The sequence below is a fragment of the Carassius carassius genome, chromosome 4 (genome assembly GCF_963082965.1).
Source record: "Carassius carassius chromosome 4, fCarCar2.1, whole genome shotgun sequence".
Lineage (NCBI taxonomy): Eukaryota > Metazoa > Chordata > Actinopteri > Cypriniformes > Cyprinidae > Carassius > Carassius carassius.
The window spans coordinates 20,672,561-20,693,994 of NC_081758.1; the positions used below are offsets into that span (position 1 = coordinate 20,672,561).

Consider the following 21,434-nt stretch of genomic DNA (forward strand, 5'->3'; position numbering starts at 1 on the left):
TTTAAGCGGCAAACCAGCATTGGTGACTTTGTTTACTTTTGGTTGCAGGTATGATATCAATGCAAAGGAATGTGTGTGATTAAGTCCTGGTTTGTCTTAATGACAGTGCAATGCTTGGAAAAGCTAGTCAGTCTTCTTTCTCCTCTTGGTACAATGTTTGCTGTTTTATTGGAACCAGATGTTGTCACTCAGCATAGTTTCTCTTCTGTCCCTCATTCTGCACTCTGCAAATGCTATCCAGCCCCCCATAAAAAGACCAACATATTTAAGCGAAGAAAATAGTCCACAAAAAAGAGAGAAACAGGCAATCCTCCATCACTTTAGACTTCAGTAAGACTCGTCTCCACTAACTCTGCTGTCTTTTTCTGCCTCTTTGAGATTTTTTAGACAAAAGGGACTGCTATTGTATTTCACTGTGGACTTATATAGGTCAGAAAAGAAGTCATGGCAGCTCTGTAATGTGTAGAGTGGGGTTTTACTGAGGTGGCCACATGCTGAGGTAAATGACCTTTGCCCAAAGTGTTTGTTTGTACTGCACTGTTCCCCTCCTAAAAAAACGTATAAAAATTGGGATTTTTCCTTTATACCTATAAAGAAAGAAAATGTGGTTTAGGGCCAGATGCAGAAGCCTTTGCTTCCAACATTATCCACTATCCAATATATATATATATATATTATAATATGTGTGTGTGTGTGTGTGTGTGTGTGTGTGTGTGTGTGTGTACTATATGTATTTTAATATGTTAATTTCCGAAACAATGATAACGTTTTAATTTTGGGGTGTACTCTTTAAATGTTGCCTGTAACATTTTATTCTCTCAGGTATTGCAGAAAGCAAAGGCTTCCGTATTTGATTAGTGGCTATAAACCCATTTTCTTTCTTTGGTCTCTGATTAATAAGTCTGTAGATTTCTCTAACTTTCATAATGACACTTGTCAAGTATTATGATCCATGACAGGACAAACTCTCCTTGTCTATTTTGTTTAGGAAAGAAACTTTGGAAATCATTAGGTCATCGTGCTGTAGAACTAAGACTTTGGTGGCACTCCATTTTGCCTTTTCTACAAACCACTATTTACAGTATAGGTTCACAAATGACATACTTTAATCCTCTGTTAGTACATTGTGCCCAAGGTTTGTGTATAAAACACGTATTTAGATTGTTCATTTTGTATCTCTCTAGCAATCCTGTGGCTTACTGCACTGTTTGTCTTCATTTCATTCCATTAAACATCATTTTAGTAAAGGCTGAAGACAATTATTGTGTGAAAAGAGGATTTTCCTTTGCTTGGTGTTCCATACAGAGTTTGTTTTGTCACTAGATGAACCTAGTTATGGTGTTATGGGTTAGGCAGTGCTTGTACACCAGACATTTTAATGCTTCTTTTGTAATGGGTCTGGAACACCTGAATGACCACACAAGCAGAGAGCTAAAATTATGGTTTACTGCGCTTTTAAATGTTTGTGGTTATCATGGGACCTCATGGTGAGAATATTAATTGTATAATGATTTCCTGTGAGAAAGGACTGCATTACATGTTACATCTGCCTTAGCAGCACATTACGGAAACCAGTCTTAATGGGGGCAGTTTGACTAGAATATCATTAAATCACACTTTAACAGTAGGTTTGGTCTACTTCTACTGTGCTATTTGAAGCACAAGATAAAGTATCTAGTCTGTAGTACATTAACATTTTACTATTCTAGTACTCAACTGGAATTTTGGTAGTGGCACTCATTTATTGTTTTCAGGTTTGGATTAATGGCTTCTGAATTATATGATTTATAAGTCTAAATTGATAAATGTGACCCTGGACCACAAAACCTGTCATAAGGGTACATTTTTGAAATCGAGATCTGAATAAATCTGAAAGCTGAATAAATAAGCTTTCCATTGATTTATGGTTTATTAGGATCGGACAATATTCGGCCCAGATACAACTATTTGACAACTGAAATCTGAGGGTGCAAAAAAAAAAAATATTGAGAAAATCGCCTTTAAAGTTGTCCAAATGAAGTCCTTAGCAATGCATATCAAAATCAAAAATTAAGTTTAAATATATTTACAGTAGGAAATGTATATATCTTCATGGAATTTGATCTTTACTTAAAATCCTAATGATTTTTGGCATAAAAGAAAAATCTTTCATTTTGACCTATACAATGTACTTTTGGCTATTGCTACAAATATGCCTCAGTGACTTAAGATTGTTTTTTTGGTCCAGGGTCACAAATGTAAATATAGCAACAATAAAAAAATCTACAGTTTGTTAAATAGGCTTTTATGCTGTATATACTGTATTTTTATACTGCATATGAAATTGAGTTGAATTAGTTTATATATAATGTATTGTTTATTGCCTGCTGAATGGTTTAGGGCCTGTAAGATTTTTTTCAAATGTTTTTGAAAAATACCAGAAAGGCTGCATTTATTTGATCGAAAATAAAATAAAAACAGTAATATTATGAAATTACAATTTAATCCTGCGATTGAAATACTGGATTTTCAGCAGTCTGCAGTGTCACGTGATCCTTCAGAAATCATTCTAATATGCTGATTTGCTGCTCAAGAAAAATTTATTTTTAGCAATATTGTAAACAGCTGTGCTGCTTCGAATTCTTTATGTAATTGATTCGTCTTTTTGCAAAGTTAATTGTAATTGTTTCAGATTTCTTTGGAGGCTTTGTGTGTGCTGTATGCCTTGCCCTCATTTTGTTTGATTATGTGTCTTGGATGATGGATTGTGTGTTTGCTGTGCAAAGCCAGCCTGCGAGTGCAGCACTATGAAAAGGGTTGCCCATACCTATCAACGGTTGCCATAGCAAACCTCACAAAGCAGTAAGGGTCATATAATAATTGGCAAGCCACATGTTACATTTGAATTGCAAAATGTTACTAGAATCAATATCATTATCACCTCAGCTTCCCACCTATGACCAGCTTCTGCTCTGATCTCCATTCTCAAACAGTTCATTATCCTCAGCCAGTAACTGAAGCAGTGTTAAATGCGGAGGTGTGTTCTGAGGCCATTAAATACATTGAATGGTCCTGCATGTGGCACGAGTACAATCAGGTCTTTGTTCCTGGTACACTGTGTGTTCCTTAGTTATCCAGTGTCCTGTTGACAACTGACAACACACCTCTTGAAATTTGCTCTGTCCAGTGTGTTTATCTCAGAGCTCTGAGATTCTTGGGATTGAGCTGCATGGGGAGGATGTGTCTTGGCTTTCTTTTTTTCATGTGGATATTTACACATACAGTACTCCGTGTTAAGTGAAAGCCTTGGGGCCGGGGACAGGGGACAGAGAAGAGGAAAGATGGTGTTTATATAGCCATTCTTGGTCCTCTCCGTCTCCTGGACCAAGTATGAAGAGCCGATGAGATGCAAGGGAGGGGAAAATGGACACTAAGAGGTCTTCTGAGGCCAGCGAGAAATGCAAATATTGATGTTTTTCCTGCACTTTGACCAGGAAGCACTAAAGCCATGTGAGGAAGAGTTATAATTTTTTTAAAGGTGTAAGACCCCATATACACACAAATAAGGGCAACTTACTGTATGCCTCATATGGTGACCACATGGTTGGACAGAATATAGAGTTCACTAATTTTATTGGCCAGCAGAAGAGCATGAATTGTCTGTTTATATGAAACTGTCAAATTCAATTCTTGATGCCATGTAGTCATTGTAAATTTATGCCACAGTTTATTGAGTGGTAATGATAATGTGTTTTTGTGATTAAGTGTGTCACATTATTTTTCAGATGTGTCATATTAGGAGGTTTTGCTTGTGCAGACATGCTTTTTTGCTAGCATTACCAAAAAAAAAAATAAACGCTCTAGGCATAGTGTGAGGTCTGTCTATAAGGATACACTAATTCCTGCAAATGTTTACATTTTTTCTCTCATGTTTCCTGTAAACTGTGTTTCTGTACCTTGGACAAGCTTCAAAAATAAACCGAAACTATAAACAATGACAACTTTTACTTTTAAAGCTTTACACACTGTGTTGGTTTATTAAAGCGGTAAGACATTGTGCCGAGGGATAATGACGTGTTTTATTTTTAAACTGATTCATCCTATTTATTACAACAAAATATATTTATGAATAACGGTACTCTTAATAAAATACGAAGTAATATACACTGATCAAAAGTTTTTGGTTAGTGTTCAGTTTGGGGGTGCTATTTAAAAGATATATATAAGAAAGCATTAAATTAATAGGAAATACTTTCACATTGTTATAGGAATGTATAAAATATATGCTGTTCTTTTGAGAGAGAGAAAAAATGCAGTTCCAGATAAAATGTTAAGCATAAACATTGATTCAGCAAGGATGCATTAAATTCATAAAAGGATGCCTGAACATTCCATTCATAAAAGAATATCAGTAATCACTGATAATAAGAAATGTTTCTTGAACATTAGAATGATTTCTGTGACACTGAAAACTGGAGTAATGGCTGCTGAACATTCAGCTTTGCCATCACAGGAAAACATTTTAAAATACATTAAAATAGAATAACTGTAATAATTTTTCACAATATTACTATTTTAACTGTATTTTAGATCAAATAAATGCAGCCTTGGTGAGCACACGTTTCCCAGCAGCTTCAAGCACATATCATCCAGTCAGATTTTAAAATCAGAATTACTCATTTACTAGTGAGCCATCACTTAGGATAAACCATCTCAGTATCGTTCAGCTGTGTCAGTTTCTGTTACTGTTCACTTTTGAACAACTGAATGAATTCAGTACTGAAAGGTTTAAAATCCTACCAGCAATATACAGTAGTGCTCATTAATTGATAATACTGCTAAAATAATGGCATTTTGAAGATGTCTTTGTGCTTTCTATGAACCAAATGACCTAACCGTGTATGAATGTAAATGTGTGTATGAGCTAGTGCAGATATTCTCGCAGTATGGTATCTTGTTATTTAGGTGTGACTGTGTGCTAGATATAAACACGGTATGTTTTCTCTCATCTGTTGTTGTAGACTTGATAGGATCAGGGTGTCGAGATACCAATACTTTATTCCTGTCTAGAACATCTTAATAGCTTGCCAGCATGACACATTCTACCTCTTTTTCCATTCTTTTTGCCAGGATAGGAAGTCACATGTCTAGAAAGTGCACTGCATTTGTGGATGTTTTGTGCCAAGGTTGCTCTGTCTACCCTGAGTTGCTAAATGATGTCAATCAGAGGAGGAGCAGCTGGTGCTCTTTGCTCTTATAATAGAATGTACTCAGTAGTTGTAGATGACCAGCAGAAGTCTGGGGTCAATGTGAGGTGCCAGAGTGAGAGGTGAAGCTGATTATGGGTTAGGAACTATTTATGTCTGGTGAGACACAAAAGCATTTGATTACAGGAAAAGCCTGTTTTAAAAACTTATTTGGGACTATGATTCATTAATGATTGTTTCTTGATAGTGTTTATATTTTGAGTTTTTCATTTGAGTTAAATTTTTAGTAATGTGCTTAATTTTGTCATGTGCTTTTGCCATATAATATTACCATTTATGTTTAATATATATATATGTGTGTGTGTGTGTGTGTGTGTGTGTGTGTGTGGGTGTGTGTATATGTGTGTGTGTGTGTGTGTGTGTGTGTGTGTGTGTGTGTGTGTGTGTATATATATATATATATATATATATATATATATATATATATATTAGGGATGGGACGATAACCGGTTTTATCGATAACCGTGATAAAATGTGCTGAAGGTTAGTAATATCGTTTAAAAATGAATTATCATTAAAACCGTGTTTGATTATCGCGGTTTTAATAACTCACTATTAAATCATGTCCAGCCAGCAACAGTCTGACGCAAGCGCAGCGCACAATGTTTTTTTGTTTGTTTTTCGAGAAGGAATGGCGAAAGTCAGTGACTTTTCTATGCTTCTACACTTTTCATTGTAAGGAAGGAAATGCCACAGAATTTAATCTTTCTTTAAATTAAGTGCATAGAGTTGCTTGTTTTATTAGTTGTTTGTTGATTATTAAATATAAAACTTGCTGAAATGTTTTCAGTGTGAGCATCAACTATTTTTGAACACTTTCATCTCGTTTCAACAAAACCGTGATAATATTGATAATCGTGATAATTTTAGTAACTATAATCGTGATATTAAATTTTCATACCATCCCATCCCTAATATATATATAATATGCATTGCGTTAGCAGCGCAAGGTTTTGGGTTCGATTGCCAGGGAACACATGTTAGGTTAAAAAAAAAAAAATGTTAGCCTGAATGCACTGTAAGTCGCTTTGGATAGAAGCGTCTGTTAAAATGCATATATAGTTTTATTTAAGTTTTCGTATTTATTATTTCCAATGATAATTTCTAGATCTTCATTTAGTGCTTTAACTTATTTCAGGTAGTTCAGTTTTTTTTTTTCTTTGTTTCAAATAACAAACATGTTGGTAATCATTTGAGAAGTTTAAGTAGGTTACAATGTTTTTTTAATTATGTAACATTATTGCAGCGTTGTATTGAATGTTCTACAGAAGGTTATTTCAAGGAAAAAGTATTGGACCCTATTAAATGTGAATGTATTTATAGGCAGCTTGAGCCAGTGGACAGATCCCAAAAAAACCATCCCAAATATTTTCATGTAAGAGTGACTCGGAATTTTTTATTTTTTATTTTTTTTTGATTGAAAACAAATGTGCAAAAATAGCCAGTCTGTGGTATGAAGAAGGTGGAGAATGAATAGATCCCAGATGGAAGGGAAGCTCTGACTTCCTGTCTTTGGGTGCAGGGCGGGATAATTGCAATGCAGAGACAGCGGGAGATAGAGGCTAAGGGTACTGTCGTCCTGTAATGGACACGCCAAGAAAGGAAAGGTTAGAGAATACAAAAATGTCTCGGTGACCTATCACTTCAGATAAGTCTCGGGGAGAGCCAGTTATCTGTATTAACTCAAAACATGAATGTCATGTGGTCTGTTAAAGGCAGTGAGTGGATTTATGGCTGAACAACACAGTCACCACAGCAAAATGCTTAAGTCCAGGATGTTTATTCACCTTCTGTTTAAGCACAGCTACTTAGATTTATAGTATTCCCTGTTTATTTACTCAGTCCACCGGGATGAAACCAGAAATGTAACCAGTAAGAGTTCAGAGAGCAAGTGATCAACTTGCACTAAACAAAATTCCCCAGCTTCTGACATGGAACAGGAAAGCTGTGATCGTGTTCATATGCAGTTTGCAGATATTGTATCATCTGAGTGCATGCCAGTGTTTCCTTCATAAAACAATGAACAGCCCAAGCTGTGATGCAAACAAATCACTCTTATTAAGGGGTTCTTTTTAATGAGTTATGCAGATGATCCACTATTTGGTTCACAACTGACTCGCTCACTAAATCTCAAGTTGTTATTATTCAGTTACAGTATATACAATTAACCAGGAACTTTCACTTTGTGTATTTTAGGTCCATGAGACCTACACTGGTCACAACAGGGTTTAATCGATTTTGTTATAGATTTTTTTATTTATTTGTTTAACACATCTTGTCCAAATGTAACATTGAATCCGCTTTAAATTAAACTTTGATAAGATGATATATGTTGGAAACGAACACAGCATTTGAACTTTTTTTGGACTTCATTTGTATTTGATTTGTAAAACCTCTACTACATCTTTTTCCTGTTGTGATTTCTCTCTGTGTCTGTTTCCTGTCCAGTGCGGGCACCGCTGAGCATGGTCCACTGCTGAGTTGAGCTGTGGTGCACACACTGCAGAGAGGAGAGCAAGAGTGCTTCAACTGATCCTGTCTTCACACTTTTTTGCACAAGGCTGGCCTCCAAACATGTCTGCAGAAGTGGAAACCAGCACACCCCCGGTCGAGCAGGCACCTTTTAAGACACCCTCCAAAAAAGAAAAGAAGAAGGGTATGTGAAAGGACAGGGGTCTTCACTTTGCACTCTTCAGTATCTTGCTTTGTTTGTATACAGGCCAGAACTGGGGTTCAAATGGTTCAAATACTTTTAGATCAGCTCTACCAATCATTGTTCAAAAGACTGCAGCGCAGTCATTTTTTTTTCCATTTACTTAATTAGTGGTTTCTCAGTGAAACTTCTCCATTATAAAAGGATATGTAATGTATTGTTATAATAAAGTAAAAAAACTTAGTAGACGTCTTTGCTGACCTACTTGTATCTCCTAGCACATCATTAGTAGTATAGTGACCAGTGTTGGTCATCGTACTTTAAAAAAGTAATTAGTTACAGTTACAAATTACTTCTCCTAAAATGTTAGTGAGTTAGTAACTCAGTTACCACATTGTAAAAGTAATTAGTTACTCAGCAAAATAACTGTGACGTTATTTTTTTATGTTCCATAATGCTATTATGTCATATAACATCTTTAATATATAAGATGTTTATATTAACTGAATGAAGAATAAAAACACTAAGTATTTTAGAAAATGTTGTATTTATTTGAACTCAATAGATTGCAGCCTGCCATATGATATGCATAGAAATAAAACATATAAAAAATAAATATTGAAAATAAAATTCAAGTGCAAAATTAAGACAAACAAATTTAAACTTGGGTATAAAGAAACAAAGTGAAACCTGGCCATTAGTGCAAATCTCTGTAACTGTATATTAGGCCTAAAGTTACTGCACAATAAACAGAACACTATCCAACTCTTTATGGTGCGTTCACACCAGACGCAAATAGAGCGTCTGGCGCGAGTGATTTCAATGTTAAGTCAATGCACAGACGCAAATAGACAACCTCCGAAAATCAGCGAGACACATTCTTAAATAGACGCTGTCTGTCTTTATAAATAAACCGCATATTTGAGTTTAAAACAACTACATTCTCGCATGAAATACTTTTAAAACTAGATTTATTCACGCAAGTCGCATCTGGTGTGAACACAGCATAAAATATTCATTACAGTAACATGTTAGCATGAGTTGGTTCATAAGACTTGAGTTGCTTGAGGCAGACGTGGATAAAGTCTTTTTTCCTGGACATACCGTTCATGTTACAGAAATATTCTTGCTTTTAATTCCCGGTACTTCCAGTTCGAGAACGCCATTATCGCTGACGTCGTCTTGTGATTAGTGGTTGTCAGAGCGTGCAGTGAGACAGCGTGAGCAGGGCACCGCCCACCCAGCCAATCATCATTGGATTTGCAACGGTGGCAGGCAGCTGATGTATAGCCCACTAGCCAAAGCATGACACCTCGCGCTTTAGTCAACCAAACTGTAGTAACGCGACACTTTACATTCTCAGTAATGATAACGGCGTTGCAATGACGGGAAAAGTAATGAATTAGATTACTCCGTTACTGAAAATTTAACTCCGTTAGTAACGCCGTTACTCCCAACACTGATAGTGACTGTCCCGCTGACCTTTACTGTGAGTCTCTTGCTGTGTGTAATATGAGTGTGAGCTGCTCCCAGCATCCACGTCCCCAGAGCACCTACAAAAACCATGCTTGATCCACAACAAACATGTAATGAACCTATTCTGTAGAAAAACTAAGCCCTCATAAGAGTTTTGAAACCTGAAAATACTTCCATTGTACTTTCCATCTCCCTAGATGAAAAGGCAGCTTGTTTGGAGAGCTGGTTAAGAAAACCGTTTTGAGATTACATCCATGATTTATCGGTCAGTCTGGAATCCAAAGGATTTGCCATAATGTTCTCTGGCTGTACAGCTGGAAACAGATAAAAATTGATTTAATAGTTATGTTACCCAAATTCATCAGTTTAATACAACAATGTTAGCTTTCTTTGGAAGGTTTCAGTCATCATTTTTTGTTGTGGAATGTTAAGCATGGATGCGGTTTTTATTAGTTTCATAGGATATTGCTTAAAGCTTTCTGACTTTTTAATATTTGAATATATTTTGAGTTCCTTCCTTATCTACAGATGTGCAGGTTTAACCCATTTATCTGTATGAATATATTACCTTTACCCTTTTTCTTTATCTTCTTTAGAGTACATTTAGAAACAATGTGCTTGCGTAATTGCAATGGTAAAGTTGCAAATACTGGTAGTACAAAATTCAAGCACCATGTTTTCTGTATTATCATAACATTAGCATATTTTCAGCAAATTTTGGATATTAGTTCAGACATTCCCCATTTAAACCTTATCTGAATCACTTCTTGGGTACTTACATGCAAAGCTGATGCAGTTGTAGCATGATGATTTTGCTATTATGTTTATGTTCTAGTGATTACAGTTGACAAATGAAGGTCTTTCTGCTAAAATAAGGCCCTAGTTCCTCTCAAGAGCACAGTTTGAGTTCAACGAGTTCTTTGACATGTCATGTAGCGCAGTGCAAAGTTGGCGAACAGCCACCTGCAGAAACCTAAAATCCTCCATCCAGAGCTCCAGGGGCCTCTTTGCCCCAATATTTCTCTGGATTTATTATTCTAAGCTGGAACCTGGTGCACAGTGGTATTGTTTGTCTTGCCTAGCTCATTCATACCAACAGAGCACACTAGTGATGGATTCCATTACAGTCCTGTTGCTGTTTCCACAATATCTTCCAGCTGCGACTGCAAGATACTCTCCAACATGTCTATTTATGAGCCTTTTCCACAGGCATGAAAACAAGCAGAATGATTCCCACAGTCTCACGCTGAGGAGCCAGCAGTGATTTGGGTGATGAGGTGCATCTGGGGTTGAAGGAGGTCTTTCATAGTTATGTTTTGGACATAGAAACAAAAATATATTGATGCAACATCACGCTTGATCTTTCAGCCACATCATTAATGCAAATCATGTACAGGCCTATTTTGCTTTCATATCTTGAAAACTTTCTTGGACATGGATATGTTTTTTGGCCTTAAAGTCAACTCTTTGATTTAAACTGGCACACAAATGGCCTAGTTTCCTTCATGATCAGTCTCATTTGTGAGAGCAATAGGCCATTTTTCAGTATGTTTTTGATTTCTCTGCCCACCTCATCTCATGATTTTTTGTACCAGCCAGACAAAAAAAGAATTGTCATATTTAATAAACCATTACAGGGATAGTTCACCCAAAAATGAAAATTTTATGTTTATCTGCATACCCCCAGGGCATCCAAGATGTAGGTGACTTTGTTTCTTCAGTAGAACACAAACGAAGATTTTTAACTCAAACCGTTGAAGTCTATCAGTCTTATAATGTAAATGGATGGGAATCACGGCTAAAACATACAATAAAAAATAAAATAAAAACATAGACAAACAAAACCGAATTAAACCCTGAGGCTTGTGACGATACATTGATGTGTAAAGACACAAAACGATCAGTCTGTGCAAGAAACTGTTAGAAGTCTGCAGGCAGGCGTGAGGCGTCTTCTTCTTCTTGCTTTATGGCGGATTGCAGACTTATAAGTGCATTTTAATTTAGTATAACATTATAATAGCATTAATATTTTAACTTTTAATAATTTAAAGAAGAAACTAATCCATTTTAGCCTTAATACTATATAAAAGCACTAAAAGTTTTTCAGTTTGTGTTTTCAGCTTGTTTATTTTCATATTAAAATATGGCATGCACTTGTATCAAACAATGGTATAAACATCATTCAATGTAAATTGTGGGAATTGTAATTAATAACCGCAATTACAATTTCAAGGGAATAATCAACAATTATGATTTTTCTCATAATCGTGCAGCCCTAGGTGGCGCTAATGCACTTATAAGTCTGCGATCCACAATAAAGCAAGAAGAAGAAGACGCTTCACATTCCTGCTGCTGAGAATGTGCACAACAGCACTTGCTCAGGAGAGTTCTAACAGTTCGGACATTGTGTGAATCAGAGATGAAAAAAATATATATAAATACTGTTCAGTTTCTTGCACAGACCGATAGTTTTGAGTCTTTACAGATCAATGTATCATCACAAGCCACAGCGTTTAATCTGGTTTTGTTTGTGTATGTTTTTTTTTTGTATTTTTTAGCCGTGATTCCCATCCAGTTACATTATAAGACTGATAGACTGCAACGGTTTCAGTTAAAAGTCTTGGTTTGTGTTCTACTGATGAAACAAAGTCACCTACATCTTGGATGCCCTGGGGGTAAGCAGATAAACATAATTTTTTCATTTTTGGGTGAATAATCCCATTAATAATACAGCTAATATAGATAGAGTTTGGAGGTAAGCCACCATTTTAATGTAAAAAAATTTTCAGGATTATATGGTTCTAAATAGAACTCTTACTATTTGTAAAGAACATTTAAAGAACCATCTTTTTTAGTGTTTAGCACTTTTTTAGCAAGTACTCATATTTATGGGTATTATGTGTTCACGTTGAGTAGGGTGTTGTAGAGCAGAAACCTCATGCCTATAGAGTCCCTGCATGGGATGAATGTCAATGCTGTCCCTCAGCTTGGCCACAGAAGGCATGAGGTCTGGGCCTCTGCCAGGCTGTTCTCTCTCAGTCTCTTTTTACTTCTCTGTGTCTGGCTCACTCCCTCTTTCTCCGCCTCTGCCATCTCAGAAGCGTCGATGGCCAAAAACGGACATCGTCACATAGTCAGCTGGTTGGTTTTTAACCGAGACACAGGGCAGACAGACAAAATAAATCGCAAAAAGTCCCAAGAATTAAAAGACAAGTTGAGTTAGATTATAGTAAAAAGACCCAATTGAGAAGAGGTGAGTTGCTTCTAAGGAAGAGGGACTGATATGAACTCTCAAACAAGCAACTAATGTGGCACATATCTAAAACAACACAATTTCAGAGCTAGAATGTGGCCAGACTGATATATTAAAACGCCATGATCAGCTTATCAGCGGCTTTCTGGTGCACTTTGTGTTCATTTTAATCAGCCTCCTTCAGATCTTTTTGCACCATTGAGCAAATCGCACATATTTTGATGAGCATCTGGCTAACTTGCTGGTTAGTGATTGAGTAACTTTCAGACTGATATTCGGAGCTTCTAGAGATAACTCTGTCTCCCAGACAGCTGGTACCATCAGTTCCTTCCGAATGGCATCAATCAGTCCCAGCGACACCCATAATTACGTCGCTGAATCGTTTCTCATTCCACTAAGAATAGAGGTTTTCATAAATGATTTTGCACTGCACAATTCCTTCCCATTTTAGAATGCTTTTGTTTTGAATGACAGCTGCATTCTGCAAACTGTAATCAGTTAATTACATGAAGCAGTATTTTAAAAAGGTTAAATGACGGGCTAGTTCTGCACTACAGAAAGGACACTTAATTAGTGGTTTCTTGTATGGGTGAAGAACCTGCTTTTTTCAGCTCTTTTTAAAAGGATAAACCTATTCAAGACATCTACAGTTTTTTTCCAGCCTTCTGTATTACAAGAACCTTCAGAAAATATTCTAATATGCTGATTTGATGCTGAAGAAACATTTTCTCTTATTATTATTATTTAAAACTAAATATATTTGTGGAAACCATGATGCATTTTACTTTCCTGAATTCTGGACGATGAACAGAAAGTTCAAAAGAACAGCATTTATTGTCACTTTATTGATCAGTTTAATGCATCTTTGCTTTTGAATGGTAGTTATATTTGCTGATTTATTAAAAAGTCTAAATATCTGTTGTCTCTATCTCTTCAAAAGCATTTGTTGTCATTTATAGTGTATACTGTGTGCTCATGGTGATCTGTTGAACTATTTTACTAAATCATTAAATTCTTTCTCCTTTAATACATGGCAACACACATGGTACTAATGATTAAATGTTTCTAATTCTCACAATATTACGTTATGCTGTAGATTAACATCTCTCTCTTTATCTCCTCTTCTCAGCTGCAGCAAGCCCAGAGAAAACAGATGAGTTCCTCTTAGCCAGGTTCAAAGGTAATGGAGTTCGCTACAAAGCCAAGTTGATTGGTGTAGATGATGTGCCTGAAGCAAGAGGAGACAAGATGAGCCAAGACTCCATGATGAAACTGAAGGTTAGTGAAAGGTCAAGCATGTTTACTCTTTAGTACACATCTTAAGCGACTTCCATTAGCCTAAACTAATGACAGAGACACAAATTGATTTTTTTGTAGAAAACTTTCACAACGCATCTTGTTTTAAAGCTCTATAGAAAATAGTGCCTCAATCCCACCAGAGAGAAAACTGTGGAAAGGAAACATACACTAAGATTGTTAGATTTGAGAAGAAAGAGACATCTGAAGAAACTATGTTTGTGCAGAAAGAGAATAATCGAGTCAACAAAACTTTTTCCAGTATTTCTGACATTATTATTACTGCATGAATTCATTTTTATGGCCTTTTTAGTTTGTCTAGCTTTTTCAAATAGATCAGAGACAGAAAAATTCTATTTGTTTCCTTCACATCTTATTTAGTAATCCAAATGGTTTGATAGACATTTTAGCAGGACACTAACTAACTGCATCCAGGATCAAGAAGTTTTTTCATTCTCAGGAAGCATTGATTAGTCTTTTCTCTCTGTGATCACAGGGCAAGGCAGTGGCTGCCCGCTCTCAGGGCAAACACAAGCAGAGAGTCTGGGTGAACATTTCTCTCTCAGGAATCACTGTTACTGACGAGAAAACAGGGGTGCGTTTCTTTCACTTAGTATAAACTCTTTAACTGAATTATCATTTGGTACTCCATATACAGTATTCATTGTTATTTTGTTTTAACTTCTCCAGGCAGCAATACTGGAGCATGCAGTAAATAAGATCTCCTTCATCGCTCGGGATGTCACTGACAGCAGAGCATTTGGCTATGTGTGCGGCGCAGAGGGCCAGCACCAGTTCTTCGCCATTAAAACTGCACAGCAGGTCCAGTGAGATTTTATTGAGCAAAGCTCTTTCCTCCCTCACTCACCCATGCCTTAGACACACAGATAAACTTGTTCTCTCTTTCCCTCACTCACAAACATTAACACATAAACCTGCAGGAAACATGCCTTCTAACACGCTGTTTGTGTTTTCACTCAGGCAGAGCCTCTTGTCATTGACCTGAAGGATCTTTTCCAGTTAATCTTCAACATGAAGAAAAAAGAAGTGGAGGGCTCAAAGAAGGTGCGGGAGCCCTTGAAATCATTTTTAGATGATTCTAGGATATATGAGCTGATGAGAAACATTAACACACATACAACGCAACAAGTTTTATACACCACTGTTTGAAATGTTGGGGTCAGGAGGACTTTTTTTAAAAAGAAATTAATAGTTGTATTAAGCAAGGGTGCATCAAATTTATCAAGTTACAGTAAAGACAACTATAATGTTAAAGATTTCTATTTAGTTTGCATGATAGGATTAGGTGTTATGATCCCAATATTCAGCACCATTTAGCTGCACCATAGAACATTTTCTCCCTCTCTTTGAGCAGAACACAGCGAGACGCAGCATTCGTTATGCTCTGATTTTGGCTTAATCCATGTCCGTGGTTCTTACCCAATAATCAGTCGTTAATTTACAATTCCTTTATGTGTGACTGGGAAACAATAAGAAAAGGGACTAGTATGGTAGTCTTTAAATGCTGTTCTATTCATCAAAGTATATTAGTCATCATTTATAATAATGTGAAATGTTTCTCAAGCAGAAGCAGAAAATCCGCTTATCACAATGATTTCTGAAGGATCATGTGACTGGCGTAATGGCTGCTCAAAATTCAGCATTTATTTGGAAGTGTAAAACACCCAGACACAACTTTCTAAAGAAAAATATCCAGAGTTTAGGAGTTTCTGTTTGAGTACACAGTAAAAAACACCCAACTGTTGCTTGCATTTTTCTTAAAATTCTGTAATTTCATTCATTCTTTGAGAAAACGAAAGTAAAATTGAGACTTTGAATTAGTTAGACTTAAACTGTAAGTTCCCCTGTTTATAATGATATATGGCACTTGATGCTGACTGCTAGAATAGGTCTGAAAAACAAAGAAAAGTGCTGGTGTGTCAGGCGCCCCAAAAATGTTCTAGGTCTTTAAGGGTTAATACTGTTTCTATTGTATTTCAATACAGTACAGTAAATAAATGCAGCTTTGATGAGCATAAGAAACATCTTTCAGAAACATAAAAAAAAATTACTAACTCAAACTTTTGAAAGGTAGTGTATATCTATAATGTATATCTAGTGTATACAAACCGAATTATAATGTATACCATCACAAACATTTTTGAAGACTTTATGTACATTTCAAACACATTAGCACAAATCTAAACTTTATTATCTCAGACATAACAGAAAGACTGCAAACATTACCTTCTAGTGTGACTTTCTGTTCAGCTGTGCTTCAGTCAGTGTCAAACAAACATTTATTTCTGTCCTACTAATCGGATCTTGTTTTTTCTTTAGGACGAAAACAATAAAGTGATGGAGGTAAGTATTGAGACCTTAAATGAATCAGCTGCTTAATGATCAAGTCATACTGTATATTTTTGCCACTGCAACTTGTTTCTCAATTTCTATCAATCTTACCTCAACAGAATGGCAGCGAAGGCTCACACAATGACAGAAAAGTGAGTATGACTTATTGTGGTATGGTTTACATTCTCCAAATGGTCCTGATCCTTGCAAAAGAACAGTGAAAGACTTTTGTTAGTTGCCTCCATCCTGAAGGCTTCCAGATGCCAGCAGTAGCGTTGTGTCTCTCTGGCCCAGATCCTAAAGCCCCCTGCTGGGTTGTCTTTATGTTGTTGTTCACCATTTGCACACAGCACCTAAACTAGTCTCCTCAGGGGGTGAAAGCTAATGAAGTTAGCAGACAGGAAATAACTAAGACACATCACATAGCAGCAGATCTGGCGATTCTCCACTCCGTTCACTCACAGTCTTTGAAAAAAAACAAAAAAACAATTCGCCTCATTCTCTTCACTGCTCACTTCCTCCCATTCATCTGCCCACAGTATGAATAGCTCTTCTCTTAGGTGTTTTGGTTACTGTGACTCTGTTTGGCTTCTGTAATTTGGTCTGAATCTTGTTTTTTCTTTTGCAATTTTGTTGCAGGGAATTGAACAGCTGGACTTGTTTGGAGACATGTCAACCCCACCTGACTTAAACTCTCCCTCGGTGAGATTGTTGGGCAAGAATGAGTCACGCATACAACTGATGAACAAACATACACATTCAGGCTTTTTTACTCCAATTTTGCTTATTAATGGTTTGTATTGACAGTGACACTCTGCTTTATTAATACAAAAAGATACACTAACGTTATTAATGTTATTTCCACGTAAATCTATCATACACCAGCTCATTTACCAGACCAAAGCAACATTATCCAAATGAGAAATGACACTGTTTCAAAGAGACTAGTGGCATTCAGACAAGTCTTATGTCCTGCTATAGTCCTTGTTTAGTCTCTGGTGCTTGATTGACCTCAAATGAAGAAAATGCCGTCATGGGGAGTAGTAGGCCTGGGTTCAGGCCAACGTAAATAACAAGCAAGAAAAACTTAACAAGGATCAGTTGTTTGAAGACACTGCTCTTTAGGGGAAATTTAAAGCCATATGAGGCTGTTTTTTTTTAATTAAGAATTCTTAGCTCCTTGAAAGTATTAAATGGATTACATGTAAAATATATGAGGTAGAACAAAATAAATCTTCCCATAGCCTGTCATCTTTTGCTTGGTGTTTGCATTCATGGTGACATTTTTATAAGTGGTGTTGATGCAGAGTTTGTTTTATTCTTCTAACACTGCAATCATTGTGAGAGAACAAGTTAACAGGTAATCCTGTCCATTACCATCCATTTTTAGTCATCCATTATTCAACCCGTGTTTTTTGTCGTCAAAAGCATGGTACATTGGGGAAAAAACACTTGAGTAGAGTTGCCGACTTCGGTAGAGGAGGATAAGGGACATAAGTCTTTAAATTTCACCATTTCCAATAAAAGAAATAAAGCTAGAAATAGCTGCCCTCCCTTGATTCTTGATTCTTCCCTTACTGTCAAATGTAGCGTCTATGTAGCATTTCCAGTGTTAAAGGGTTAGTTCACCCAATTATTAAAATTATGTCATTAATAACTCACCCTCATGTCGTTCCAAACCCGTGAGACCTCCGTTCATCTTCGGAACACAGTTTAAGATATTTTAGATTTAGTCCAAGAGCTCTCTGTCCCTCCATTGAAGCTGTGTGTACGGTATACTGTCCATGTCCAGAAAGGTAAGAAAAACATCATCAAAGTAGTCCATGTGACATCAGAGGGTCAGTTAGAATGTTTTGAAGCATCGAAAATACATTTTGGTACAAAAATAGCAAAAACTACGACTTTATTCAGCATTGTCTTCTCTTCCAGGTCTGTTGTGAGCGCGTTCACTGCAGTGTAGTGATATCCGGTTCACGAACGAATCACTCGATGTAACCGGATCTTCTTGAACCAGTTCACCAAATCGAACTGAATCATTTGAAATGGTTCGCGTCTCCAATAAGCATTAATCCACAAATGACTTAAGCTGTTAACTTTTTTAATGTGGCTGACATTCCTTCTGAGTTCAAACAAACCAATATCCCGGAGTAATTCATTTACTCAAACAGTACACTGACTGAACTGCTGTGAAGAGAGAACTGAAGATGAACACCGAGCTGAGCCAGATAACAAACGAAAGATTGACTCGTTCTCGAGTCAAGAACCGGTTGCATCGGTTTTCGGATCACCAGTAGTTCTTTCGGACAGTTTGATTCAATAAACCGGTTGAAGAAAATGGTTCACCGGTTCTTTTGTGCTCAAAGTAATGACGTCATTGGCGATGATTGCCCTTGATTCAAGCCTTCAGTTTACCCGCGCTCATAACATTACCACAGAATCAGTTCAGAATCAATCACCAAAAGAATCAGTTCGGTTCAGACGCTCTGTGTCAGTCTGCTTCACACTGAATCACACATGCGCAGTATCATGAGCTCCTCGTTTCTCGAATCAGACGCATCTGACAGAAACGGTTCTTGACTCGTGAACGAGTCAGTCTTTTGTTCGTTATCTGGCTTGGCTCGGTGTTCATCTTCAGTTCTCTCTTCACAGCAGTTCAGTCAGTGTACTGTTTGAGTAAATGAATTAATCCGGGATATTGGTTTGCTTTAACTCAGAGGGAGTGTCAGCCACATTAAAAAAGTTAACAGCTTAAGTCATTTGTGGATTAATGCGTATGGGAGACGCAAACCGTTTAAAACGATTCAGTCCGATTTGGTGAACTGGTTCAAGAAGATCCGGTTACATCGAATGATTCGTTCGTGAACCAGATATCACTACACTGCAGTGAATGCGCTCAGAACAGACCTGGAAGAGAAGACAATGCTGAATAAAGTCATAGTTTTTGCTATTTTTGGACCAAAATGTATTTTCGATGCTTCAAAAAATTCTAACTGACCCTCTGATGTCACATGGACTACTTTGATGATGTTTTTCTTACCTTTCTGGACATGGACAGTATACCGTACACACACTTTCAATGGAGGGACTGAGAGCTCTCGGACTAAACCTAAAATATCTTAAACTGTGTTCCGAAGATGAACGGAGGTCTCACGGGTTTGGAACGACATGAGGGTGAGTTATTAATGACATAATTTTAATATTTGGGTGAACTAACCCTTTAAGGCTCTTAAATCACAACTCTGTGTTCTACATCCATCTTTAGCCATTTGTTTTCTACTTTACACTGTCATTTTTAATATTAGCACTTGTATATCCCTTAGTTTGGGGGTCCGTAAGATTTTCCTTATTAATACTTTTGTTTGCCAATTAAATTGATCAAAACTGACAGTGAATACATTTTCTTATCTTACAAAAGATTTCTATTTCAATAAATTCTGGTCTTATTAACTTTCTAGTCATCAAAGAATACTGGAAAAAATATATATATATCACAGTTTCCATAAACATATTAAGCAACACAACCATTTTTAACATTAATATTAAGAAGAAATCTCTCTTGAGCTCCAGATCAGCATATTGAAATGATTTCTGAAAGATTGTTTGACACTAAAATAATGACTGTTGAAAATACAGCTTTGCCATCACAGGAACAAATTAAGTTTAAAAAAAAATATTGTGATAATATTTCACAATATTACTGTATTTGTAATCAAATAAATGCAGCATTGCTGAGATTTCTTTCCCTCCTAAAAGCTTAGCAAACTTAGCACAACAACAGTGGTGTAAAACTGATTCAAATGGAAAAAAATATTGTTCTAAGATGCTCAAATTAAGGACAAACTGCATCCTGTGTGAATTTAAAATGAAACTCAGTTATTTTCCCTTAAAGAAAGAAAAATTCTGTGTCATATAGGATGGTTGGCACCCATACACTTATGTCATGAATCCCCATCTTTTTTGCATTTCTGATTGATTGAACTACACAGCATCTACCTTAACAAGTTATTTTACTCCATGCATGACTTCATCTGTGCACCACACAAAAATACATTCATGTATTGTTGACTTTGTCTTATTTTTTGTCTTTCCTTCTCCTCCAAATCGTCTTTCAGGAGTCAGAGGACATCCTATTGATGGATCTGTCCACTGAGATAGACAGCAATCAGAACTGTGTTAAAGGAAACCCCTTCACCTCACCTTCTGTCTGCAGAGCCCCATCCAGCCTCTCGCCTGAGAACCCCTTCTCTTCTCAAATCAATTTCTTCCCCACCCCTATCCATGACCCGTTCAGTGATGACCCATTTTCCAAAAGCGACGACCAATCAATCAGGGACGACTCTGCCCCAGCCAACCACAGCCCTAATAACTTGTTCAATGGTGGCCCTAAGAATGGTGACTCTGACTACTTAGGCCAGCAGTTTGACCAACTCTCCAGCAGGACAGTCATCCATGCTCTCAGTAATGGCCACTGGCCTGTAGATGACAGATCTGCAGAAGCCACTAGCTGGTCTCAGAATACTGTCCCAGTTCAAGAGCAGAACGGACATGGGAAAGTGATTCCTAATCCGTTTGTGGGAGGTCCGGAGAAGATGCAGCCAGTGCAGAATGGAGTGAATCATGAGAATGGAGGAATAGAGTCACCTGTCAATCAAACCAAGGATTCAGTCATTATAAGCCCTCCACCACTCAACATGAAAGCCGGGAGGGGCAGGAGGAGTGTAAAGGTGAGGTTGCAGTGATGGCGCTGGATTATTTCATGCTTTTTAATTTGACAATTAAATGCCTCTTGCACATTCTACTTTACTTCTTAATGCTTTCTTCTTTCTAAACTTGCATGTTTATCTAACACCTCTTTATGATCTGGTAATGTTTTTTGCCCCAGTTTTCAATGCTTCATTGAGTTGTACTCATAAGGTAAGGATTGATTTACTAATGCCTTTCGTATCACATAAGGATATGTGAATGTGTGTGTGTGTGTGTACTTTATATATTCCCTCTGGAGTCGATTAACGCGGATACGCGTTATGTCATTTTCTCCTTATAACCCCGAAAAGAACTTAAATTACACTTTTAGTTTGAATCGTACAGATAAGAGCAATACATCAATCGAATCTGTAAAGGGTCTACTTCTTTTTTGGATACAGACATAATAACAACA

General features: G+C 36.8%; 1 protein-coding gene across 2 annotated transcripts in view; it reads left to right on the top strand.

The window, feature by feature from the left end:
* The window catches only part of si:ch211-204c21.1 (disabled homolog 2), a 28,145-nt gene that overhangs the window by 1,125 nt on the left and 5,586 nt on the right, over positions 1-21,434 (top strand). For both annotated transcript variants that reach the window (XM_059547816.1, XM_059547815.1), the window contains exons 2-10: positions 7,695-7,902; positions 13,758-13,906; positions 14,421-14,519; positions 14,615-14,746; positions 14,906-14,989; positions 16,265-16,288; positions 16,396-16,428; positions 16,916-16,978; positions 20,389-21,000. In XM_059547816.1, coding sequence (XP_059403799.1) covers positions 7,821-7,902; positions 13,758-13,906; positions 14,421-14,519; positions 14,615-14,746; positions 14,906-14,989; positions 16,265-16,288; positions 16,396-16,428; positions 16,916-16,978; positions 20,389-21,000 — 1,278 coding nt within the window. In that variant the 5' untranslated portion in view covers positions 7,695-7,820. The remainder of the gene's footprint in view (positions 1-7,694; positions 7,903-13,757; positions 13,907-14,420; positions 14,520-14,614; positions 14,747-14,905; positions 14,990-16,264; positions 16,289-16,395; positions 16,429-16,915; positions 16,979-20,388; positions 21,001-21,434) is intronic.